Genomic DNA, 27,539 nt, shown 5'->3' on the forward strand with positions numbered 1-27,539 from the left:
AGTCCAATGCAAATCTGGCTTGCTGTTTACAAGCCAGATTGCATACATTTTTGTGGATCCAAATAGTAACTTAAAGGTACAGTGTGTAATATTTAGCCTATTAGCATTTAGCAAAACAAGCTTGGTTAAAATGAAACATAACATTTATAAGTAGATTGATCTAAATTAGTGTTGACATCTGATAATACATTTTTTAAATTTATGTTTTAAATTAACTCAGAATAAGCCTTTTATTCGTACATAGGGAGGGTCCCTTCCAAGGACGCTGCCATCTTGGATTTTTGCATTTTGCCTGTTTCTATGGCACCATAGAAGGAACCAAATAACAGTTAAGCATGTATTGATTTTTAAACTTCACTGGTTCCCACAGTTATCACCAGAGAAATGATCATCACACTCCAGAATTGACTGTTAGATGTTGACAGTCCCAATTTTACACACTGTACCTTTAAAGCAGTGGTTCCTTACCTGGGGTCCGGGCACCCCTTTAATTAGAATATAAAACACAAAAAAAAGAAAAGATGAAGAGAATCTGCTCATTTTGTGCAAATAAAGTCAATTTGTTTGGGGAAAAAATTAGATTATAGTCATATATTTACATGAAATCAAACTCATAATTTAAGAGTTTTAAAAGTCTGAAATTTACAGGAAAAAAATGAAATTTCGAAGTTTAAAAACTCTTACATTTTGACACTAGAAACTCAAAAATTGCTGTTTTAAAATCATAAATCTACAACAGTGTAAAGTAAAAAAGAAAACTGATGAAAAAAGTGGTTCAATTCTGGACTATATGGTCTCAAAAATTCCACGTTTTGGTTCATGTACATTTACAACTTTGTAAGTCAACAAATTATTTTTTTTCTCTCACATTAACAAGTTTTTAAACTTGCAGACTGAGTTTCTCATAGATCTTTTGTCAAGAACAAGTGTATATGGGCCTATAACATTAGGATTTTGTCAATGAAATCAATTAAAATTGATGTTTGTTGTTTTTCAAGTTGGTCGGGCTTTTCTTAGATATGAGTAAAGAGCCTTGAAGAAAAAAGGCTGGGAGCCAGTACCTTTAATGAAGCAATATTTAACCGTATTGTGAGGTACCCTCACATCCTCAACCATAAAGTTTCATCATTTGAAGCAGTAGTAATAAAATCATTCTGAACTATAACTGTATATATTTTACAAAACATGAACATTTTAAAATCAAGAGATCACTCACATCTTCATTTGCAGTTTTCAATTTTTCATCACAACACCTTGTTCATTATTTTTCAATCTTACATGCTACTAGCCGGGTCTAAATGTAAAATATGTTTACAGAAGTATAATGAAATAAAATGGTTACAGTCTTCAAAAGTTTAGTTAGATCAGTGATTTTCCCACAGTGCTGTCATTCTAGTGATAATCTTGCATTACATTTCATGACATACTGAGACATACTTTCTCTGAACATTGTTTTTAAAACCTGTGAGAGTGAGGTTGTCTACTGTGTTGCCACAGTGCACTGTTAAGATTGCATGCTGACACAATGGTTCTGTCTTGACTAGATCATATCATCAACTTCCCGCGTCAGCAAAAGGGAATCTTCAGCCAGACGTGTTTGATTTGTTGTGTTTCCCACGTTTCACGTTCGCTCTGAGCTGTTGCTGAAAGTTAAAGTAGTCGCCCCTCAGCCAGACAGCAGAGGTGGAAGAACTTGTTTTTTGATGAATGCTTGTATTGACAGTATGGTGCTGGGAGGCCATATCAGGTAAGGGTGTGGCAAAGAGAGTAACATGTAAATCTGGTATCTGTTAATCGGCTAGTTTGATCAACATGCACAATGAGCATGCAACGAGTCTAGTTTTTAACCTTTACTTTAGGTCAGTTTCAGAGTCATGAGATAACAAAAGACATGAACCAGACTGATAATGCAGACTACAGCAGAAAATAGGAAATCTTTGCCATACGCAAAGATGGATGAACATAATATTAATCAAAGTGATATTTCGGGATTTTGGAAGTTGGGTCGTAGGAGGTACTTGCTCCAAATGAAGTTTCTCTGCTCTCTCTTTCAGCCCCCTGACTCTTCATCTGCAGAAGTTCTTCGTCGGTGTACTCCGGTTCGAATATCCTCTTGTATCCCCAGTAAACGGTACATCATCATCACTCAAGTAAAAATTGCTCGTATAATCTTTGTTTTAGCTTGTTGTGGTGTTATTATCCGGGTAGAAGCAAGCAAACCCACACAGCTGATGAGAGGATATCGGTGCTGCATCGTAAATTAGTGCCTGGCACAGAGGGATTTTTTGGGGAGTAATGAAGTACATTTTCGACAGGCGAGCCAACATATTTTCTCAGCCAATTTTTAGAAAAACTTGTTAAACTATGCAGATAAAATGTTCCCATCTACAGCCACTTTGCCCTGGATCTCTCTGAGCTCGTAATAACACTGGGAGCAACTTTCACAGAAATCACTGGAGGCTAATGCCACTACTATAGCCAAGTACCTCATACCACCCAACTTCAAAAATCCCAAAATATCCCTTTAAGTTACTCAAAGAAGCTCAAATTCCACTTCTGATTTATCAAGGAAACAACAGCCTGAATTATTTTTTTAACTATACCAAAGAGCATTTACTGTAAAAGGCTTTTCATCACTGTTTTACAGTGTAAAACCTACCATCATGTCACTGTTTTCCAACATTCATTTCCAATTTAAAAAAGCAAATGACAACTCTATTTTGCACAATAAAGAAAGTGCAGCAATAAACAGCCATTTAAGGTTTCATAGTGCTTATCATTTAATTAAGTTCTGTTTTTTAGTCACTGACATAACGTACAGGTTTGGAATGTCCCTGCAGGAGTTGCAGCAATAATCCACTTTTCCTGAGAATGGATTTCTTCAGGGTGACTGGTAAAAGACGTCACAGCTTTGCCACACCACTGAATGGCATGGTTCAGTATAATGCTGGCTGGAACTTGTACTGTATGATATTACACAAGTCGCTGCAGGAGTCCCTCCAGAGTAAAATGGTTGATGGGGTATGCTTTCTTTGTTTCCTTGTGGTGAGTTTACGATGCACTCAGTTTAATTAAAATATGAGCTGGCCCTCCTAAAGAGCAGTGTTCAGGAGCGTGAGACAGCTCAGTGCATTTCTTTTCAATTCTTAAGTAAGTTTCCTACATAACTGTGCTGATTCTAATCTTACGTGATTGTCTTTGATGTCTCTCTAAAGGACATAGTTCCTCTTGATATTAATGCTAGCATTTAGTTCCAAAGTTTTTAAAAAAAAGATAGTTTCCCCTTGTTATATGCTACAGCTTTTACAGAGCCAGCTTAGAGTTGCTGCTGATGTGGACCATCAATCACAGAGCTGTCATTCAGCATATTTCCACTTTTTCTAATGCCATCACAATGAGCACAGACAACACTAAAACAAAGAAACAAAGGATGAATTAATCCATTTTTGATGACGAACTGAAAGAGCTTTTATGCAGAAACCACACAACAGAAAGAAAACCATTGTAAGGACTAATTAGCATCAAAAGGCACACAGGAGCATGAAAAACAAGCAAGTGACTTATAATCTGCTGTGGTTAACTGTGGTAAAATAAAAGTTGAACAGTTTGTAATGTTGCTAAACAAGAACTTTGGCTAAAGTGACATGAGCTGTTCAAAACTGGCTACACAGAAAGATGACACTAGTTTTAGACCCTACAAAAGCGACGTTGTGATGTTTTTGGCATTAAATGTAAGCAAAGTAGCACTTCCAATGCTTTCCTGAATGTGTCCTGTAGAAATGAGGTTGTGTTTTCTTACAAAAACAATTCTGTTATCTCTTAACAGTAAAATGTGACACTTACTGGGAATGCTTTCTGTTTCTAATTGTATATAGTTTGACACTTTTACCCTGGCAGCTGTTCCACACATTAAAAATTACTATACTGAACTGATCAGTAGTCAAGTTAATGGGGTTGGTTGACTTCATGGCTCGAAATAAGGTTTCTATGCGATTTTTCCCCTTTAAATTAGGCAGTTAGCTAAACTAATGAATAATTTTTTTATCTCATTCACTCACACAATATAATATTTCTAAACATAACAACCAAAGTAACTTCTTTAATCTTTTTATTTTTCTTTTTAAATAAAACATGCTATCAGAAGGCTAAAGTTTATGATAAAAGGAAGTAAAAAATACTTTGAGATGTAGCTTGTTTAAACCTTTTCTCACAAGGAGAGATTAAATGGCAAGCCAGACAAAGCAGGCATTAGTCATATGACTGGTTTTGTCTTGTTTGTCTTGGCTAACAAAGATCATGTGATGAATGTCGGTTAAGTTATGAAAAAAAAACCTGTCTCTGAATAGGGTCACAAATTTCATTAGTCAAAAATTCTGTTTTAAATGAAAGTTATTTACAACCACACCTGTAATAGCAAAAAAAAAAGAAGAAAAAAAAAATACACTTGAGCTTATTATGTTTTTTGTTCCAACTAAAGAAGTTTATATCTTATCATTTTTAATATAACACAATATGCATAAAGCAAAACCTATAATTCCTCACAAGGTTTAAATGAAAAGTGAATGAAAATAGGAGCTAACTAGGATTTGATTAACTGATAGCCTCTGTGGAAAATTACACCATCCAGCCTGTTGTTCCATCCCTACTTGTATTTTACACACAAACTATTTACACATTCTTCCTTCAACAAAACTAATTTACTTTTTTCATGGCTGAGATTGCGTGACAAATCGTGAATTTGAAAATTATCTATGTACTTCTATAGAGGAGAGTTTGAAAAGCAAACAATAAGTGTTCACCTGCACATACACACTTTGGCATGCTTGCACACAAATGCCCTACATACCTTGATCACGCCCAGCTGCACAGGAACAGGGTTCATAAGCAATGTTTTTTTTTTTTGTTTTGGACACAGGCCCTCCCACTCAAAGGTAAACTGCTGCTCGAGCCCACTTTTGCATTTAACTGATCTTTCATTCGGTCGATTACCAAAGGGACTTACTTTGAGGACAGCATAGGAGCTGGATACACAATGGAGAAAGTCCATCTCAGTCTTTTCATCATGCTGGTAAGAGTTCATCTTAGGTGGCGGGCTGTTCTGATAAGAGGGTTAGAGCTTTTAACTTAGATACCAACAAGACTGATCAGAATTAGAAAACAAGTTAACCAACATGCTGTTTTAACATGGAAAAAGTTACTAAGTTAATTTTTAGTTTAAGAGGAAAGAAAGGAGTGTGGGGGGATACTTTATTATATTGTCAACTATGGGAACATCTAAAAAATCAAAGCAGTTTTTCTTAGTAGATTGAATATTTAATCAGCATAACAACCACTGCAGTAGGCGCAATGTATGTATGTATGTATGTATGCAGGCCTGCCCAAAGAAACAGAGTGGTCCCTGAAAGTCTCAGTAAATAGACCCTTCCAAGATGAAAATATCATTGCATGCCCACTGGATCTTCAGCATAAGAGCTACCCCCCCTGGTCATCTCCTTGGTCTGACTCCATTCAGATTTAAAGAGGATGAAGAAAAAACACTGCAGGTCTTAGCATGGATGTAAACACTTAGCAGTGAGTCCAATGGGCCCACCCACATTGTGAATATCATAAACATAAAGACAAACTACTTTAAGAAGAGGGGGGTTACATTTTGAAACAGGCAACAGTACATAAAATGTTTTACACTTTTTTGCCTGGTAAATAATAATGAGTGTTTAGTAGTACTGGGTTGAACCGGTTTTTAACTTCAATCACAGTTTTGGCTTCCTCAAAATCATGAAAACAAGAAAATCATGATAAAATAATTATGATGCCACATGCTGTCATGCCTGTTTTGTCCATAACCTTTGTCGTATGGTAAATGTGTCCATGTTTTTTGTGGTATTTGACCATGGAAGTAATTCATTCTGTTTGTATTTCAAATCCTTATTTTACGTATTTATACTTTATATTCATTGATTTGAGTGAAAAATGAGAGAAGTGTTCAGGTTCCACAATACACATAATGCAGATGTTGTAAAATTGATGGGTAATTGTGATAATAATTGTGATCTCAGTATCAATAAAAAATACTCATTATGTTTGCTATAATTAAGCAAGTCTAGTGTATAAGTGTAAAATAAAAAGGTAATGATCGCAAAAACTTAGGACTGACCATGACCTCCATCTCCCTGGACTGCAGGAAGCTTCACCTATTTTCACTTTTATGGGCTGCCTTTTATGTATGTATGTATTTATGTATGTATGTAAATCCTCTGAGATTTAAGACACTTAACGACTCAGCTAGACTGTCAGACCACTGGGGCCACACACCTGCCGACCTGTTTACGACCTCATAGGGAAAGTTCCCTCCACACGAGGTATCAAAGAATCTCACATGATCAAACATGACGTTAGAATAAAAAAAAACATGGATGACTATTCATATCCTCAGCTAGCTGTCCCACTGCAACAGGCACTTGGCATACATTACAGTTGCAGCAAAAATCATGAAACAAGGAAAAGAATTCGTATTAAAACCTGGCTGGAATGGTGGTACCGTTGTGTTTATGTTTGTGAGCAGTGAAAGGACATAATAGCGATGCTGCTTGTCACTCTCACTGGCTGCTGGGGAGTATTTCGTCTGAGACATTACAACCTAGAATATTTACGATGTAATTTGGAGCAGTAAAATATTTTGGAATAATGGAAAGTTAGAAAAGCCTTTTCTAACATTCCATACTACAAAATAAGTAATAAAAGTATGTATGATTCGTGCTTATATCGTATCAGATTGATATTGGTATCAGCCAATACTCGGAAGTGAAAAAGTCTGATCAGGACATCCCTATTTGCTATAAGCCTCTGTTTGAGTTACACCCCCAAGTTCATCAGAGGGAGGCAATTTTGGCCTCAAATCAGCCTTAAAATCCTGTAGTTTGTGGCCAGTCTTATTGAGTAACAAAATAAAATACTGAAACAGGTGGTCCAAGCTTCCAGCAACTATGTGAAAAGTAGCCAGTTGTTTGTTTTCCAGGTAGCACGGCAATCAGAGGCATATAGCTAGTAAAAGGCCAATTTCCACTCCACCCTTTGCCCCCGACACTTTACCCTTCCTGTATATTTTGTGCATTCACAAACGGTGGGGAGTCCCAGTTCTCCTTGGAGTTCAGGGGTTGGGTGAAGCATTAGGGCTACTTGGCCCTTGAGATTTTCCAGAGGTAAACTCTAAACTGAGTGTTATGAGAAATCTCTATGCACACAGGCTTACATACTGTCTAAATCTTGCTTTTCAATAAGGCACACTAAAAATGTAGTTCTTTGGTCTGGTGGTTATAAGTTTAGTGTTGTCCTGTGCAACCTTGGGACACCACAGACAACTGAGTTATAGCGACTATTCGGTCACTGTGATTAACGTAAGATATTGTAGCCAGTAGAACACGCGTAAAACATTAACTTTTTAACAATCTGTTAACATAAATGCCATATTTTCCCACTACACTTTGTAGCTATGGTAAGTGGGGACTCAAATGGAGGGGTGGGGTAAACATGTAAAAATGGATAAACAATATGGTTACAGAGTCATATTCCATTGTTTCCCACGTGAAAAAAAAAAAAAAAGTCACATTTTCCTTTCAACACCCTCAGGTCTCAAAAACCTCTACCCAGTACTCAGTACATTGAGTAAACATTAGGCTAAATAAACTAATTTTTACTTTTCTTGAGTAGATTTATAGAACAGTAATTGAATTTCTACTGCAACAGTAGAACTACTCTGGTGAATTTTAATCAAAGAAACTGTACTTTTACTAAAAATAATTTCTGAATTCTCTCAGCCCCTGTATGAATGCAAAGTATGTACGTATGAATGGATAAATGTCAGTAAATACAAGGGTGCACAATATTTTCAGCACAATATCGGTATTGGCAGACATTAACTTAAAAAGGTCATTATGGTAAAGGCAGATATGAACATATCTGCCAACATTTACAATTATATTCGGCTATAAAATTCTGTCTATATCAGCTGTAAATATTGGCCCTATGAGCGAACATGTTTGTGGGGTTCTAGGCAGGACCAACAGGCCTTCATCAGCTAAAGTTTTTATTTTTTCTTATCATTCTTTACACTTTTAAGTGTGTTTTAAGGACTGACATTTGTTAATTTGTTTATCACCAAACTTAAATTGTGTGTTTTAAGAATTTAAGTTTTAAGAATGAACTACATTTACATTTGTTTTAATCTAATTTGTCACCAGAAATCTATTAGTGGCCATCCTATTTTTAAAGTAACACATTCTCCTCATCCAGTTCATTAAAGGCTAATTCACACCGCCATTTCAAGATGTGATATGTACCTCCCTATTTTTGGCTTCACAATGAATGTCCTTATGAATGTGCATCAGACGTAGTGACAGAGGTGAGATGGGATTAGTGGAACCAGTGGGGGATCGCAGTGCTCTTTTTGTGTGTTCATGTCTGACTATGTGTATGTGGAGCTCCCACAGTGCTGGTTCCTCTTGTTCCTGAAACACCATTTTGCAAAAAGAATGTATATTTGGGGTTACCGAATATCCCACCACTGCAGATGAATGTGGCCAGGTCACAGAAATGCACCATAATTAATCCTCTATTGCATGACTTTTTAATTTTTTGAGAAAAAAAAATTTAACCCTACTTTTTGGAAGCTTGGGGGTCCTTATTAAGAGATCAACCAAAAAAATTTCCCCACCACCACCCACTCTCCAGATTTTGGTTCTTTGCCTCAGGGCAACAATGTGCAATAAGGGTACCAAAACGTGATGGTTTCCAATATATATAAAATAAAACAAATAAGCAGTTTATTTTTAAAAATTACATTATATTTTAACAAGCAGCACATCAAAAAACAACTTTTTATTCATATATTCTATAATCAAGCATTTATTCCAATTCCATTTACTGTTTTTTTTTTATATACCACAGTATACTACTCATATGATAGTAGTAGTATCGTGGTCACCTATTACAGTATACTACTACTCTAGGGAATAAATATTCATTATCTAACTAACCTTCTACATATGTGATGGCAAAAGAAAAGACAATCTGAACCTAACTGTAAAGTTTCTTGCTTTTTAGAGCTTAAACTGCATTATACACATGTACAGCACTTTCCCCTATAAAGATGGAGTCAGATCTATCACTGAAGGACAGAATGGTTCCCCCCATGAAGACTCCATGTTTTTAACCCTGCTCTACCCCTGTATTACATTTTTTATAAGTAGGCAAAGCCTAGTGTGAGGAAACAACTGTACTTTTCTATGCCTTTGTAGGTCTGAATGCAAGTGTGCATGGGGGAGTTAGTCTGCTCATGTCAGTAGAAGTGATTCTGTGTCTGAATAATGTGTTAGTTGAACATGTTTCAGTCCCAGTGTTTCTTTGCTACAGTATTTGGTGTAGAACCAAGGAAGCTGTTGCTGTAGATGCAGTGCAGTTGCAGTGGTGGACGTAAACAGACCATCTCCTATAAAAGACAGTCAAACATACAGAGTCACAATAGGACTTCTCCAGCTTTCCAAAAAAGGACTCACAAAACACTGGCATCTACACATACACCATAGTTAACTCAACTATATAAAAAATGATATCTGACTGGCTAATGGCCAATTTAAAATACTCATTATTAAATCACTAATCACTAATAATAGTGTTCTGAAAACTGTAACATAGTGCCTCTCAGTCCTGGTCCCTGGGACCCTTTTCTGCTTCTTTTTGATTGATTTATTTTATCAATTGGATTTACAACAAGCTGATCATTTGGTTCAGATATAATGAAGCAGACAAGCATCTAACATGCAGGGTGAGATGTCTTCAGGGCCAGAGTTGAGAACCACTGCTTCATCAAAATTACTGTAACGGTAGTGGCCTAACTGCTTAATGTTGCCCTCAGGCAACAACCAAAAAACTCATTTTTGGTGACTAAAAAATATCACAATATGTCTTTAAACAATAAAGGATACGTCCTAACATATTAATGCACATGCACATATTTTTACTTATGAAGTAATTTCAATTTAATCATGTGAAATAACAGTATTTAACTTGCCAATCTCTGGCGCCGTGTCCTATGCCATTTTGACCCCCAAAAGTGATGCCCCACCCCCCTATAAAATATCACAACCACTGCTAACCCTTTTATTATTGCTAACAATTAGTTCTTGTGATATTATATCAAAAAATGAACGCCAAGAAACTATAGGGGGAAGTGTAATGACAATAAAACCGGTTCGTTGCCTGAGGGCAAAGTAGAGGGTTAACAACTTATGGTTCTGGAAGAAGCGTTATATGCAAACTAAGATGCTTATCCTACTTTAAAATCTTTATCAAAAACTTTTATAATACTCTTTTCAATAAAAATGCAATCCAAAAATACCCATGAAAAGTTCAGTCCACTCTAACTATGATATCATGTTTTGCAGTGTTTCGGAGTCTACAAGTCATCTTCAGAAATTCTTCATCGACAAAAAAGAGACTGGATCATTGATTCCTTTAAAATCTATGAAAACTATTCAGGATCTTACCCATATGAACTCGGCAAGGTGAGTATTTACCCAAAGTCGCAATAACCTGACATGCCAGATGACTGTTTCTTACATCCATTGAATGGGATATATTTCACATTAATCTGGGAAACCTCTCAAACAAAGTGTCTGGGAAGGGCAGGACTTGATAGGGTGAACATTTTGCCTGTCACATTCATTACGGGCCAATCAGAGCAACAAAACAAAATTAGGTAGTAGGCATGGACAGCTCTGTGAGTTACATGAGATCGGAAGGCAAGCTACTTGAACACTGGAGCTAGGAGGTGCTGAGTGCAGAGGCCAGTCCGGACTCTGGTGAAGTGCACAATCATATCCTACACCAGGAAAGGCTTTCTTCCATCCTGAAATGCTGTCCAGACCTTATAAAAACTGCTGTAGCTACATTGAGGTAATTGCTTTACCTGCAGGTGTTGTATGTATCAGCTTACAGTACAACTAAATTCTCCCATAACTATAATTAACAAATGCTGAAGCAGATCTAGAGAAGAGCAAAAACATCCTTTTTGCATTAAAAGCTTTCAATGCTGTTTTTTGCTCTTCTTTTCATAAACAAATGCGGCCCAATTCTGATAAAACTGCCGCTAATTGCTACACAGACGGCAGCCATTGCTTTTGGCTTTCAGTACAACTAAGCATCACTCATAGCCACTAGCTTGTTCTCCTCAAATGATGTTTATTGGTCTAGTCCTTTTTCAGACCAGGCACAATTATTTCAGACTGAAGCTTTGCAAGATGGATCTACCTGATGACAGACATAGAATCTGGCCAATCCATTTGCTTTGTAAGGTTAAAGTCACAATGCCTGGATATGTAAAGTACATACAATGAAAAGATCAGGAAGGACATTGCATAGTTCACTGCTGTTGTGTTTTTATTACTTGCAGATTAGGCTTGATAGGAACTTCACCGTTTTCCATATAGAAGGCCAGGGGGTCAAAGAGGAACCCATAAACACGTTAGCCATTGACGAAAACACGGGAGTCATTCAAGTCCACAGGCCTGTGGACTATGAGACTTACCAAGTACTGAAGGTATGAATGAATTAATATTTTAAAATATTGAGAAAGAGTTTGTGTGTGATCATTTTACAATTATTGTGTTGTCATTCCAGGTTAAATTCAAGGCAGTGAATAAGAAAAACAATGAAATAGACACAAAGCTGGGAGTTGAGATAATCATTGTGGATGCAAATGACAACCCTCCAAAGTTTGTTCCGAGCATGTACAATGCTAAAATACCAGAGTCAACAAAACAAGGTATTTCGCTTGTGCTACTATTGATGAAAAATATTTCACACTACAATAATTGTAGTGAATAGCATGTGGATTTCATTAAGGAACTAGAAATAAGGAAAAACCAACAACTGCTTTTTTTTATTCTGGCAGGCACTGATGTTATCAGGATTAAAGCAACTGATGAGGACTCTGATCTTGATGGAGAGCTTGATTACAAAATAATAAAGGTCGTTCCTAAAAATGATCATATGGAATTCTATCTAACTGAAATAGATGCTACTAAAACTGCAATCATTTCCTTCAGAGGCTGTCTGGAATACATGGTGAGAGAAGTCGCAAACTTAACACTGAATCAGACAACCTTGGAACTTATATATCTCCAAGTTTTTATTATACAGCTACTAACTGTTTGAATTTCCTTGTTTTAATTGATCAGAAAGCTCATGAATACACCATTATTGTGGAGGCAAAAGACCATGGAAGAGACAGACAACTCTCTGGCACCTGTACTGTCCAGGTCGAAGTAACTGAGGCAAATAACCACCTTCCTGTAATCACTGGAAAAACTGTAAGCAAACACTAAGAATACGTTTGGGAAAGTATTGATACCAATAAAACAATGCTCTCTTTAGAATAAAAATAAAAATGTTGTTATTTTGCATCCTAGGGTCCAGGGAGAGTGAAAGAAGGAGAGAAAAATGTTAATGTCTTACGCCTGCAAGTCAAGGATGAGGACGCCAAAGGTACACCTGCCTGGAAAGCAAAGTATACAATCCATGGAGACACCAACAAAAACTTTGGCATCAGTACTGATCCTGAGACCAATGAGGGAATACTGGTTGTGGAAAAGGTACCCTGTCTCTACCCTACAAATCTGCATTCTTTTGTAGGCTTCATTGTTTTTGTTTTGTATGTTTAAACAAATTTTTAAAAAGATGTACCACAATTAGGGATGTGCGGTTAAACTGTTACATTCATTTCTCAAATTAGCTGGCGCTAGATTTACGAGTCCGTTAACCTAATTATCTATCATTTTTTATAAATACAGCCTTGAAATCCCGGTCTACAATACTCTTTTACACTGTGATGAACCTTCCACCACTAGAAGCCGCTGTAACTTCGGTTTATGGCTGCTGCCTTCCTGACATAGTTTTCCCAGCACTTTGCAAGATGTAAATATTAGGGGTCGACCAGTTAACGGTCTGGTTTGGTTCTGATTATTGGCATTTTGCAGATTATTGGTATCTGCATTTTATTACACTGATCACCAATATGATTAATGAGTTAAAAAGTCTTCTACTTTGACTCCTCTGCATGTGTTTCCCCTCCTCTAGCTCTGTTCTCCTTCACTAACATAATGTCCTTCCCACAACACAACCTGATTGGCTAAAATATCACGAGTTCTAGCCAATCAACGCTGTAGCCTGTCCCTTGTAAACTGACACCAACCTGAAGCGCTCTCTCTGATGTGTTGCCTCATGAGCAGGAAATACAGCGGCTATCCCTGATGATAAAAACATTACAATCCTCCACACTGAAGTTCCTAAAACACCAGAATCCTGGACACAGTCTCTGCAATGACAAGCCTGTCCAGTTTCACAGTTAAACCACAGAGAATGACCGAAAAGTTAACTTTCTTTTTGGTGCTATGTAAGCCTGTTGTGTACATGGACGGGGTTGAAAAGGTTGCACTGAGCCACAGCTTGTGTTCCTAAAAGTTTAATTGGTGCTAGTGCTGCAGGGATTCTTACAGCTTCTCTGACTGCAGATGTAACATTTGTTATCAGTTTGAGACTGCATGTTTTTTCTTGTTACATAATATTAAATTAGCTGACAATAATGTTTCATGTTGAGTCTTATAATGTGTTGAATGTGTTAGAAAGCATCTTTAGCTGGATCATCATTTAACCAGCTGACTAAACATTGTTAGACTGTGGTGTTAATTCTTGCGCTAAACATGTTACAGTTCCCTGTTCATGGAAACAGTAATAAAAAGTCCCTCTACTAAACCAAAGTAACTGAAAACTGAATGCAATTTAAACAGGTATTTAGCTGAATAGGGAAACAGACATCTGCCAACATCCTTACCATGCAGTCACATGACCTGAATCATAGACTGTAGAAAGAATTGGACAAACCCTGTGTGACGTCAGCCATCTGCTTACAATAGGCGGACTCAAAGTGCTTTGGAAGCTAATCCGCAATGGCATCCAAATTGAAATTGTGGTCTCAACCGAACTTTGGATTACCCTAACAGCCCATCCACTAAGCTCAACTTCCTGTCACCTAACTAGAGAGCATTCTGGTTGACAGAAACATAGCCTTTGCCTCTCAAGCTATCTGTCAATCAATTGAGACGCGCCAATCAGTCCGCAGTGAGGTTTTTCCTAATAATAATCTAAACCATTGTGGTCCAAAAAAAATTCAACCCCTGTACAGTGAGAGACATTAGCTAATGAGACACGTTTGGTTTTTTTTAACCAGGCTGTAAACCAGTTTATTTCTAGTGTAAAAAACGTCTGTTTAACAGGTGTTCAGATGGGACTTCAAGTGTTCCTGCAGCTAGCCTCAAGTAGACACGCGCTGTGTATTGCAATTTTTTTGCACATTTTGCACACACGATGCCTCCATACATACATCCAGGTTGTTGTAATGCTTGCAATGATTTACAGATCAGTTGTAAACAATAAATGAAAAAGAAGCAGAGACGAGAAGAAAAGTTACTTGTAGTAGCAACAAGTAAAATGGCAGAGCAGAGCTAAATGACTGGCTTCTTAAACTTCTCCTGAACTTCTACATGTAGTTTTTCAGAACCCTCTAGATGTAAAGGCAAAGAGGTATGGAAATACACTTTAAAGGATACATGGGGATATGTGGTAGTGGAAGAGCCTGGATTCAGTAAGCTAACTTTCACACATTCATGCTGTCACAGGTTCAGGCAAAAACTCAAAAGGAGGACCCAAATGCAGATAACACAAAAGACTGATTTAATGAAACAAAAGAACTTACTCGAACAAAAAACCAGGAATCAAAATCAAAGTCCATAAAACAAAACAAAATTCACTAGGAGCACGAGGAGTAACACGGGGAATGACATCTACAATGAACCGACACAGACACAGGGAGACAGAGAGCTTAAATGCACAGGGAGTGATTAACAACAGAGGACAGGTGTGAACAATCAGACACAGGTGGAACTGGTGAAGGTAATCACGGTGGAGGGAAACTCAGGCAGGAAGCAAAACTGAAATCACACACAAGGGAAGGCAAACTACGAAGTAAAACAGGAAACATGGAACCTAACACAAGAAGCATACGAGGACTGAATGACAAAACTAAACACTAGAAGCTGAACAAAGGAAACTCAGGAGGATACAAAGAACCAAACACAAGGAGGGAAACTAAAACACAGGGAGGAAAACTGAACATGAAACACAGGGAGTAAATCTAAAACATGGAATAACTAAACAAGAAGCACAGGGAATAAACTACACAAGAAACAAAGGGAGTAGACATACTAGCTAACTAGACATAAAATACAAGGAGTAACTAAACGTAAAACACAGGGAATAACCTAAACATGAAGCCCTAAATACTAGAAACAGGAAAATACTACACAAGAAACACGAGGGCTAAAGAAAACTCCTAATAAACTCAAAACCTAATACAAGATCAAACTAGAAATCACAGAATTCACAAAGGATAATCATAGGAAAACTCAGAAACATAATAAATCAAAACCTGGATCATGACACATGCTTATTAGAGACTGTTAACCATTCCATGCAGTGAATGTTTTTATGCACTCAATGATTTTCTCCCACCTCAACAATTGTGTAACCTCCTGGTCACAAGCTGCACCTACAACAATCAAACCTGTGATGATGATCTACAACAGAGCAATTAAAATCTCAGATAGAGGCCGACAAGGTCACATCGCTGCCATATTCTTAAAAAATTGAATACGTTAAGTTTTGATAATATCATTAAAATTGCCGGTCCAAAACGGTTCATAAATGTTTAAATCACCAGGCCCTCCAGGTGCTCAGTAATGCATGGAGCGTCTCATGGAGACTGTAATGTTCCTCACTAGGAAAAATGGTGTTTTCCGTTCAGGGGGTCAAAATGTGTAATGTGTTGCCAGCAGAGCTCGAACTGGATCCAGTGGGATCATTTTAAACTAGGACTGAAGCAGCTTTTAAAGAGGTCTCAGTCTTGTAGTCATGGATGATTATGTGATTCCTTTCCAACTTTGTGCCATTGTATGATTATATATTTGATGCATTTGTTTTGTCTTTGATGTTGTGACTGTTTTGTGTGCATTTGTTGTGGCCTTTTATGTATTATAAAGGTCCAGCTATGACAGGCATTGCAAATTAGCTGTGGTCATACATTTTGTAGTGTTTGGCAATGGCTTACTTGCTTAATACTTGTCCCTATACAAATAAACACACAATAAATAAGTAGATTTAAATAACACCAAATGGAACAAAACTGTAACTGTTACTATTGCCAGTTCAGAACAGAAATCAGAGACACCTAGAAACATGCATCCAGGACTTGGTAATCCTTTTTCCCTGTTGAACTGAACCGATACCAAATGGTAACCCCAAAACTGAGGTACAAATTGAACTGTGACCTCTATAGTGTTGCATCATGTACTGATATGTCATAATATTTGATTAACTGAAAAATATAAAATGCCATTAAATACAGGATTTAAGTATTTAGTCACTACATTTCAGAGTCAGTTCAACCTCTTTCATATGTTAACTTCTTTTTTAGTGACATCTGACATTTTCCCACTGTCTTCTTCTGAAATTATCCCACTTCCTTCTTCTTTTTTCATCATGCTCCAAACAACTTCTTTGGCCGATTAACTTCACTTCACATTAGTCTCAATCACATTCTGAGGAGTCATTAAGCTGTGGTGTAGTGAATTCAATTCTAAAATCTGAGCATGATGTTTTTATCATAAAACATTTAGTTTTGATTCAATGTGATCAAATAGTTGTATCACAAGTCAGAATGCCAATATATTACTTGACTGATTTTTTCCCAACTACTGAACAAAGTGATATTGAATTATTTTGCAAAATTATAGACCTACACAAAAAAAGATACAGAATGAGTATTTTGTTTGAACTGTTTTATATGAAACTATTATCTCCAAAATTTAAAGAAGTAATCTTAATCTTTTACATTTTAACACCTACTGTTCTTTGCTATTTATTTATGTTTGTTAATTGAATTAATTATAGTAATTTTACTATAGCTGTTGTATGCTATAAGGTAACTCCCCACCCTTCTCTTAAAGAGCCCTGTGATGTTAAGTTTGACATGACATGAACTGTAAGCCCTTCTGCTCATCCCTGCTTCTGGTCATACTTCTTTTACAGCCACTGGACTATGAAGAAAGTCATAAAAAGAACTTGAATATCACTGTTGAGAATGAGATCCCCTTTAGCTCCTGCAAAGTGAACAAACGCCCAAAAACTGGTCTTTGGGATGTAACCATGAGTGACAAAGCAAAAGAACAAGCCCCCTTTCAAGTCACAGTGAATGTAGAGGATGTCAATGACGCCCCGGTCTTCCTCAAAACAAACAAAAAAGTTTCAGTGAAAGAAAACGTTGCTGTGGGACACTACCTGGAGACATTTAAGGCTGAAGACCATGATGGCAACGGGGCAAACAAAATATCGTAAGTAACAATAAACAAAAGCTTCATGTATTTATCACTTCAAATCAGTACATTATCATGTACTTGGATGAACTCTAAAATTTCTAACACATCTCATGTTTGTATTTCAGATACAGAAAAGGAGAAGATAAAGCAGGTTTTGTTTCTGTTGACCCTAAGACTGGAAAAGTAACTACATCAAGGCTTATAGACCGAGAGTCATCATTTGTGAAAAACAACACCTATATTGTCAACATACTTGCTTCTGACAATGGTATGTTTTTACTCACTTTATTTGGCGTGCCTTTCTTCCACTTACACATGTATGGAGCTTAGCCAACAGGGAGCTTATTCATTCCAAGGGGTAGCTCTGATATATCTGATGTGTCTGCAAAACTCATCACCACCGTGATGTTTCAGCTTAGAATGCCACCTGAGCATGTTTAAAAAACTGAACTGATTCAGAGAGACCTTATGGAGATGTGCTAACAAGCTAATGACTAGCTTAAAGACTACTTCCTTAGATTCAGTTTCCTATTTTGATGTACAAGTGAGCATGTATGGTTAAAAAGAACTTGTTTTTTTATAAAAACCCACTGTGGATCTGACAAATGTTATTTCACCTATACATGGTTCTACCTTTAAAACGATCCAATTCTCTCTAAGAGTTTCACATCAGAAACAGTAATCTGTTTTATCAGTTTTATGTCAAATAAAACTGGAAGGCATCTTTCATATATTTACAGATTTAGGGACAGAAGTTGCATAAATAAGTGGAAACAAAGTGTTATTAATAGCATGTTGTACATTTTCTGTGGTATGATAAATGTCCTTGTCCAATTGCTAAAATATATACATGTTTCTCCACTGGCTAGCACACCCACCAATGACAGGCACAGCAACCCTTACCATTTATATTTTTGATGAAAATGACAACGCTCCATCCCTGGCTAAAAGCATATTCGACATCTGCCAGTCTAGTAAACCACCTATGGCCAATATCGAGGCCTTTGACTTAGATGAAGGAGCAAATGGTGGACCTTTCAGCTTCAAGCTCCTTGGAGATGTTAAGGGGAAATGGAGGATTGAACCTCCTCAAGGTAAGCTCTTGCCACAACCTTAAAATATGTCTAAGATAATTTTTTCCATGCAACTAATCTCACTTGTTTCAGATATCTAAGATGTTACCATTTCAAACTTAATTGTATATTCTTTTTTTTTTTTTTGCATCTACAGGGCACTCTGTCAACCTGATCAAAGACAGCCAAGTTCACTCAGGTCGCTATGACTTACAGCTTCAAGTGTCTGACCTCAAGCAAATGTCCAAAATCCACAACCTAACAGTGACTGTATGTAAATGCAAAAACCCCCAATTTCCCAACTGCGTTATTCGCCAATCTTTGGGCTCAGCTAAGGCACCGTTTGTTGGGATCATTTTCCTGGCATTACTACTGGCTGCAGGTAGGATCCATGTCCAAAATACTACAATCACTGAAATCACATTTTAACTACCAAAAAAAGAAATAAACATTTAACTGTGTTGTTTGCTACTATCTTCTGAGTAAAACTGCTGAAGAAAATCCAAACCAAACTTAATCTCTACCTTTGCTGTATTTGATTTGTCTGTGTTGTCTTATATCCAAGCCATTCTTCTTATGGCCTTATTTGTGAGATGTAAGGGAAACCCGCCTCCGCCAATCAACGCTGAAGGTTCACAGCACCTCATGAAGTCCAACATTGAAAAACCAGGAACTGACTGCAAGGTATCCACTTTGATTTTAAAATAACCTGGACTAGAATCCAACATTTCTTTCTGTTTCTTTTCTTAATTTGTTACATTTTTTTCATTAAAATTCACCTCTTATCTTAAAAGTGTTATAGCCTGTACAAATGTAACTTAACTCTCTAGAAAGGGTGGATGGTACTAAAAAAATAATTTTCTCATAGCTGAATCAAAATCAAGATTATAACACAATTATTTTTCATACTGATTTTGAAGACTAATTCCTAAGTTGTAGACCAGAACAACCTAACTTCTTTTCCCTGTTTATTTTTTGATGTACAAATCCTGTGTTTACAAGTCAAGTCTGTTCAACTTTTTCATGTTCTGCATTAAACTGTTGACCAGTCTATGAAATATCAAACATTTGCCATATTATAGTGAGCACTGTCAGGAAAGGGGAATATTGTGCCCTTCCCCCAGAGTATTCTGTAGTACAAAATATTTATTTCCTTGTATTGAGATCTCTTTTATGGTGCATTTTCTACACCACTTGAAAAATGATCAGGTATTTGTGTGTCCTTTATTAATATTTAAAATCTTTTTTAGTGTTCTTTAGGGCAATGAGCGCTATAAACAGGATTCTACAAGTGCAGCTTTTGACAAGTAGCCTCTGTACATATGCAATATTATGCATAAGAACATTACTTTAGCTTTTTTTATGGTCAAGTGCAACCTGTGGCTCCTTTCCTGCATGGCTCTCTCCCACTCTCTCATTCCTGTTTCCAATTCTATCCACTGTCATCCTCCAAGTAAAGGCACAAAAAGCCCAACAAAATATCTCGAAAAAAATTGAGGGGACTGTATTTCTCATGGGTGGGTGTGGCATCAGCTCATTCAACTGACATGCCCACACCATCCCGGAGTACATTTTATTGCCTATTTTTTTATGATTTTGAAGCTTAGTTTTATAAACTTAGGGATTTTTCATTTGACTGAAATTTGACCTGGGCGTTCATAATGCAGTGGCCTGTCATACAACAAACTTAAGTGAAAGCAAAGCGGACCAACTTGTGAACCAAAGGCATGCAATGGCATAAAGCATAATGGTTTCCGGATATAATTTTGTCATTATATACATTCAGATATAATGTCAGTACCTCACTCGGCGTCTGTGTAACCATGGCGACACGTTGTAGTTTCTGGGCTCCCTTCTTATTCGGTACCAGTCCACTCGTCTCACATTAGGAACGACATGCTAGACAGCTTGCTGCCTTACTGGCTGCTCATAATGCCCCAAGGCAAAGGCAAAAATCCCAAGATACCATAAATGTTGTGTTGTTTCATCATTTATTTGGTAAAAGGAAGAAAAACGGAGATAGATTTCTGGTTTATTCTTTTTCTTTGTTTTCTTTTTATTCTTCATAGCTCTTTGTTTGCAACAACAGCGCCACAATCATATAACCGCCTAATGTTATACAGAAGGTGAAGTTTGTTTGACCAAGCGCAATGTAAATGTGAACCAAACTACAGGAAACTTGGAAATTTGTGCCCCGAACTAAACCGAGTCCCCTGGACTATCAAGGTGTGACAACAACCTAAATCTAAAGGTTAATTTCTAACCATGTATCCCTGCTTTGTAGGGAAGCAGATGTGGAAGCATGAGTGAGCACAGATATGCAACAAATAGGGTGGTCTCTCAGCTTTGACAGATCATCACTACATTCTATTTGTTCCTGACCTTCCTGACCACCTAGTCTCTCTTTAGATGTTAAAAAAGAAAAAAAAAAGAAGGAAAAAGGCATTATAGTAACTATCAAATACAAAGTGAGGCCATTTATAAGTTATCTCTCAAGGTGTTCATCTTGAACTGCATGATGCGGGTGAAGTTTTATCAGTGACTGCAGCATGCAGATGACAGCATTTACAAGTGAAAACTAAACAAAGGGCATTTTCAATACTTCTTTTCTATTGAGTTACTACCATTGATGACAAAGTACCTAATTCAAACATTTTGACTCATTGGCCAAACTGGCAAGTAGATGTAAAAAATCCAGGGGCCAATTATAGAACTTAAGCCTACTAGCAGAAATAATATATTGTGTTTTTCTGTAATGTACACATCTTTTTCTGTGCATTTCATTGAGATTAAAAAAAAAAGTATTATGTTCCTGCAGATCACAAATTGGATTTGAGCCTATTGGCCACTCCTACTCTTGCCACCCTTTGGATCTTGCCTTTTTTATTAAGTGAACATCCCAAACGCCACCCAAACATTTCTCTGTGAATAACAAATCTGCTAGAATTTACTCAATGAAATCCTTGCTGTATTTGCCGCTTGTTGGATGTTAATAGCTTATATCATTTAGTGTTATCAGCCATAATATGATGGCACAGCACTACAGTACACATTGAAATACTGCAAAAATGAATCTGACTTTTCCTATAAAAGCTAATTACTATATTTAAATATTCAACAGGTGGTGTTTAAGCCTAAACAGCAAGAGATCATCAAACAGGAGGAGACAACAATATACACCCCTATCGACTATCCAGATAATGTAATGCCAGTAAGTTCTAAAAGTGCATGTTTTCAATGATATTATGCTATAATGACACAATAACAAATGGGCAATGATACATCTTTTCTCCTTCGTCTTGATATGAATAAAGTTTGATTTGTATTTTTTATCTTGCAGTCAAGAAATCCATCCCTGTTGAAAACCAGGGACATCACAACCTATGGCACCAAAAATGACCAGGGTTACGAGCACACAAAGTTTACACATGTGGTACAGAAGTTCTCATGTTATGATTGCTTTGTTGTGGATGGTTTTATTCTCCCGATAATGAAACCAATGAAAAGATCAAAATTAGCCAAGGATTGGTGTAACTAAGAAGTATAATTGTGTGGCAAAAGTCACCTAACTTGTCACAGATGTCTGAAGAATTCACGTTGTTTTTGTGTTATTTCACCGTTCACATGATTTTTAACTTCATGAGTTGTTCTACACACCATTTCTCTGCTAAACCTGAAAAAAGTAAAACTAAAATGACACAGATCAATATGCTTTATTTTTGGATGGTTCAAAAGTTTGTGTGGCATCCAGAATTATTCACTGAGTTTCTTTATTTTTCAGACCATGGGGGGGTCATCTTCAATGAGAAGGGGACAGCAGAATAGCTTCTCAGTGCATGGGGTACTTCAAAGTTCATTTTTGTATAAACATACCTTGTTAAGGTTCTTTTCAATTCATTTCAAAATGCATCAAGTTTAACTTTTAAACACTGGACCTATTTAAGTCAAAACAAGGGCACAACTAACATTGTCTATGCCTAAAATTTTCAAAGGGTCAAGACCAACGATGGGGGTACTCTGAAGAACAAAACCTCACCACAATTCAAACTGAATTACTGCCCAAAGTACTTCATGGGGTAAGACAGATAAATTAATCACCCCCGCAAAGCTTGGTTATCAGGTTTCTATGTTTGCTGTCAGTTCATTTTTCCATATCTCTCTGTTTACCACAGAAGTTGTACACTCTGCAATCACCAGGAGAAGAGCTGTTGGATTACGGTCCTCGTGTGTATGCAGAGGAGAATGATCGCGAGCCCAACGATGTGCTTGATGCCATCTCCATTCCTGAATTATCCTTTGACCCCAACATGCAACTGGACCCCAGATTTAATCATCTGGCCTCAGTCTGCATGACAAATGCAAACACTTACCACTCACACAAATCTGTGCCTGTAGTTCAGAAAGTACTGAGAAAAACTTAGTGACTTTGACAGGAATTTTCCAAAACTCTTGGCTTTTGATGATCGACTGTTTGGCTTAACTTTTTTTTTCTAAGTCAGATGTTGAGGTTTGGGTGGTGTACAGTACAGGGTGTTGTTTTGTGTTCATAAAACTGCTATTGGGTTGCACCAGCTATGAGCAAGTTCAAACATAGCCTCAAAGGAAACTATTTTCTAACTGGAGTCTGAGTTTATGCACTACAAGAGTTTAAGGTAGGCCAAAATAGTTCCAACACAGGGTCAAATTATTGCTGACTTTGTACACCTAGAGCCTAAGAAGCATAAAAACTAACAAAATATGGTTGTTAGAGTGTATCATTTTGAAAACTGGCACAACTTGGAGGATGAGGAGCAGCAGCTGTTCAGTGTCACGGGCCCTAACTGATCAAACTTTTGTAGAAACACACATAGATTTGGATGGAAAAATCATCTTACAAAAAAGTCCAGTTGTTATTTATAAAACGCTTATCTGTCCAACAGTGTATGATTGACTTGATTGAAAGCAGTCGCCATTTAAATATATAGATTCACAGTTCAGCCGGCCTTGCCCCCAGAGTTTATGACATGCAGGTATGTGATACAGCAAAAACAACTGCACCCTTTATTAGGGTATCAATTTCCAGGTTGGAGACAAAAAAAGGAAAATAAATATTTGTTGTTTTTTCAGCCTGAAAAGTGGCATTTAAGTGACTCAGAAACACCATGTGGGGAAGGAAATCACTGCTGAGATTAACAGCGATGTTGGCAAACAACTGAACTCCAACTGATTTTTGAATGTTTAATTTATACATCTGTGATACATGACTTTTATATGATATGATCACAATTCTTTACTTTCAGATTAAAATATAATCACAATTCTTGACATTTGGGTTTAAAAAAACAGCCTGCTCTTAAAATGGCAATCAAAAGGCATTAATGCTCTTATAAGAAGCAGCATGTTAACAGGAGTAGGCCATCCTAAAACTGCCCAAGACTGAGAAAAGAACTGCCAGCTTATCTCAGATATTATTATTCATGTAAGCTAATTATAACTGTCAGAGGGCAGACAGTGATATGTTGGTTTACAGGAGAGATGAACTGCTTTCTTCTGAATGTTCATTTAACTTCAAACGATATTTGAGAAAGCCTGCAGTGTCCGCTAGCCTATAAAACAAATGAAATGTTGTCATAATTTGTTTTTCTAATCTGAATAGCTCTCTTGCCAAACATATCACTTGTAATTCTTACATTTTAGAGTGCTGAAGGTTGTGTCTTTGTCTAACAGCCTTCAGCAATGAGTCTGCATAAACTAAGGCTATAAATTCAGTCTCCAGACTCCAGAGTTCATTCATGGTCAGCTCTTCAACACACTGCAGGTTTATACAGTTAAATAGTTTAAAGTAAAACACTCCTCTTCCTGATGAATCTTTGCAGGCACAGCCATCTGAAAATATTTCCTATTTAGGAAGCTAAACATTTAAATCATTTCCTCTTGAGTTAAATGTTTTTTCCTCAAATAACTGTTTTTTTCTGCTTACGGAACTTTATTAATTACTGAAGGCAGCCTTTCTTATTTATTTTGAAAGCAAATCAATAAAGAATCATTTGTTAATCATATATAACAAACAACGAGGAAAGCAGCTGAAGCTTGTGCTGCTCAACATCATTTAAAAAGCAAAATTGCCTACAGGGAGTATCAGAAGTTAGATGTAATGTTCAAAAGCCATATCTAACCTAACAGCGTCAGATTCACGCTGCACAGAAAGGCCACACTGACTTGAATGTGTGTACATGAGCTGAGATCTGGCGTGGGATTTGAGTGCATTGTACGCTCATGTCCATATTGATAAATGCAGAAATAACCATACATCCAAATTTCTGCCATGTTTGATAAATGAGGGCAAGTGTGTTCTCTATGATGGCTGACAGCCCTAAGAAAGGTACGACGACTTTGTTTTGTACGCATACGTTCGTTCTCCATGAGTAGAGATGAATTTATCAGTCCAACAACAGAGTACTGTGAAATTATCTCATCTTTTAGTTTAAGATTTCACCACTTGTTACTGCTATCACCTCATCACGATACACCGTCATATTTTACTAACTTTTTGGTCCCAGTTTTAGGTTAATGGCTCTTAAAAGAAGGAATTCTATTCAGGGAGATTTAGACCGATAGGCAGCACTTTAACAAACACTGCACTATGAAAAAGAGGTTTCACAGAGTGATCACATGACGGTAAAACATTTCTGTGATATTACTTTGGCTGGTTTTGGAATTATGCTTTACAAGTCAAAAGGAACCCCTCATGTAAAGACATGTTCACCTTACTGCATTAACATTTGTGTCTCTTAAATGTAGATATCTAAATCAAAGTGGATATGATAGAGGCAGGGAGACAAGAGCTAATATGACAGGCTATATCGTTCATCAGTGCCAGTCTCCAGAGAACAAGCCAGCCTGGTATTAGCAGTGTGTCCTTGAACACAAAATAATGACATACTGCACACAATCTGCACAGTAGGATGAATATGCGCTGTACACTGGAGCATATATAGCCACTCGCGCTCCATGGCATGGCACTGGCACAGGGCTATGGTCTTCTCTGTCAAACTGGTGACCTATGGGTCACCTTATAATTTCAAATTTTCCCAAATTGTGGATATGTACTGTGTGATTTTGTACAGCATACACATCAGAGACTCAAATGATAAGGCAAACACGTCTGAACATGAAGGTTTCCTTTTAAGATGAAACTTTCAACCTTTGTGGTGCAACCAAACGATGACACAACATGAGTCACTAACGAAATAGTTTCATTTGAGAATTAAGAGTGGACTTCACTTCTATTCCTTAGAAAGAATTTACACATAGCTGGTGGAACAGGCAACAGGGACTCTATAAATCACAAAGGGTTGAAAATCTCACGTAGAAATAACTTCATATGAATGAACTGAATAAACAAAAAGGGACAAAAGAATGTATTTACAAACTGACTGAAGATATGGCTTCAAATTTCATTAATTTTTGGTTTCATTTGTTTAAAATCATAAAGTACACACTAAGTTCATGTTACACAGTCCTCATTCTTTTCCGTCTCTTTGCTTGTCCAAAGATTAATGTGTTAGTATTTGCTAGAATTGAGATTGGAAAACAGTTCAAATGAACTGGACATGAAATCTGTATTAGAAGTGTTACAGTATCAAACTGTAACACTTCATTTTCACAATGATTCAGGACATGGTTTAAAGTACAGCGAGTTTTGCCAACCTACACAAAGATAATTTCATATGTGCGGCAATGCACACTCCAAAAGAATGGAGTAACCTTTGTAAATTCCACCAAAAAGATATAGGAGATTATTTTCTACTCTTCAAGATAAGGGCTTTTTTTCTATTCAGCACATTGTGGGACAGGCATCCTTCCAAAAAAAGAAAAAAATCAACCGCAGATAGTTATGATGTTGGGTGTGTAGCTGGGCAGGGCTATGGTATGAGAGAATGGAATCTCATAACACAGCGTTTGTAATTAAAACGGGGGACTGTGGGAACTGTTGACAAAGACATTAAATGAATACTGAACTGCATGATTCATAGTCTACTGAATTAGCAAGGTTATTTTCTTTTCTTAAGCTGAAATGGTGGGGATGGTGCCTTTGGCCAAAAGATCAAACTACAAGCATTAGCAGACTTCTTTAACATAACAAACTGTGTATTGAGAAAATACACAAAAAAAACAGCAAATGCTGCCATAGACAACAAACTGAACATGTCTAAGATATCACAACTGTTTCTTTCAGTTAAGATTGATTGCATTTTTCTGCATAGTGACTAGGACATAAATGTTTCTTTTTCATTAGCCATATTCTTAAGGTTTATTCTTGGGTATTGTGCATTGTGGTAGTCTTTTCTGTGGATACATTAGTAACAAGCTTTTCATTAACAAACTGTGAGTGCAATATAGGTTCTCAGGCGTTTGACAATGCTTACACTTTCTAGGGGCCAAAATCCCAACAGTGTTTGTGTGTGACTGCCAGAAATCTAAAGGTGTGTCTCTTCTTGGCAAACATTTCTCTTCCAAGGAAGAGAGGTAATTACTGACGCTACAGATGAGCCAAAATCCATGGTAATGCCAACCCCCATTTACCAGCTCGTCAAGCCAGTTTTGTTTTGTTTTTTTTGACTGGAGATAAAATAAAAAGGTGTGTGTATTTGCATGTCCTGTGTGTGTGTGTATTTGTAAACTTGTAGCAGACTAAGGCATCATATTTACTTTAAATTTTAAAGGATTCTGTTAAACTGCATAATTTAATTTCTTAAAATGTCTGTCTTCTAATATACCAATATCTAGGACACTGATGCAGGGACTAAAGATCTTTAAAAAAAAGACCAACAATTCTTGGCATTCAGAACAAGTTAGAGCAGCCTCCCTGCTCTGTATGAGCTTTCTCAAACAAGATAATGGTGCAGATTTTGCTGAATTCCCCCTTCCAAACAAAGTCAACAAAGTCTCAATTATCATACTGCTCTAAAGAATATCTTGATGGATTAGCCTGAGGTGTGAT

General features: G+C 37.0%; 1 protein-coding gene across 1 annotated transcript; it reads left to right on the forward strand.

Moving 5' to 3' along the window:
- Nucleotides 1-4,983: 4,983 nt before the first annotated feature.
- Nucleotides 4,984-27,169, forward strand: LOC121517111 (B-cadherin-like). The gene is made up of 17 exons (XM_041798641.1): nucleotides 4,984-5,068; nucleotides 10,440-10,559; nucleotides 11,447-11,593; nucleotides 11,674-11,818; nucleotides 11,948-12,120; nucleotides 12,234-12,365; nucleotides 12,465-12,647; nucleotides 17,197-17,498; nucleotides 17,609-17,751; nucleotides 18,353-18,577; nucleotides 18,714-18,938; nucleotides 19,122-19,240; nucleotides 21,678-21,767; nucleotides 21,897-21,989; nucleotides 22,338-22,397; nucleotides 22,549-22,632; nucleotides 22,729-27,169. The coding sequence occupies exons 1-17, from the start codon at nucleotides 5,033-5,035 to the stop codon at nucleotides 22,975-22,977; spliced, it is 2,526 nt and encodes an 841-aa protein (XP_041654575.1). The 5' UTR covers nucleotides 4,984-5,032; the 3' UTR covers nucleotides 22,978-27,169.
- The last annotated feature ends 370 nt before the right edge of the window (nucleotides 27,170-27,539 follow it).

The sequence above is a fragment of the Cheilinus undulatus genome, linkage group 11, assembly GCF_018320785.1.
Source record: "Cheilinus undulatus linkage group 11, ASM1832078v1, whole genome shotgun sequence".
NCBI lineage: Eukaryota > Metazoa > Chordata > Actinopteri > Labriformes > Labridae > Cheilinus > Cheilinus undulatus.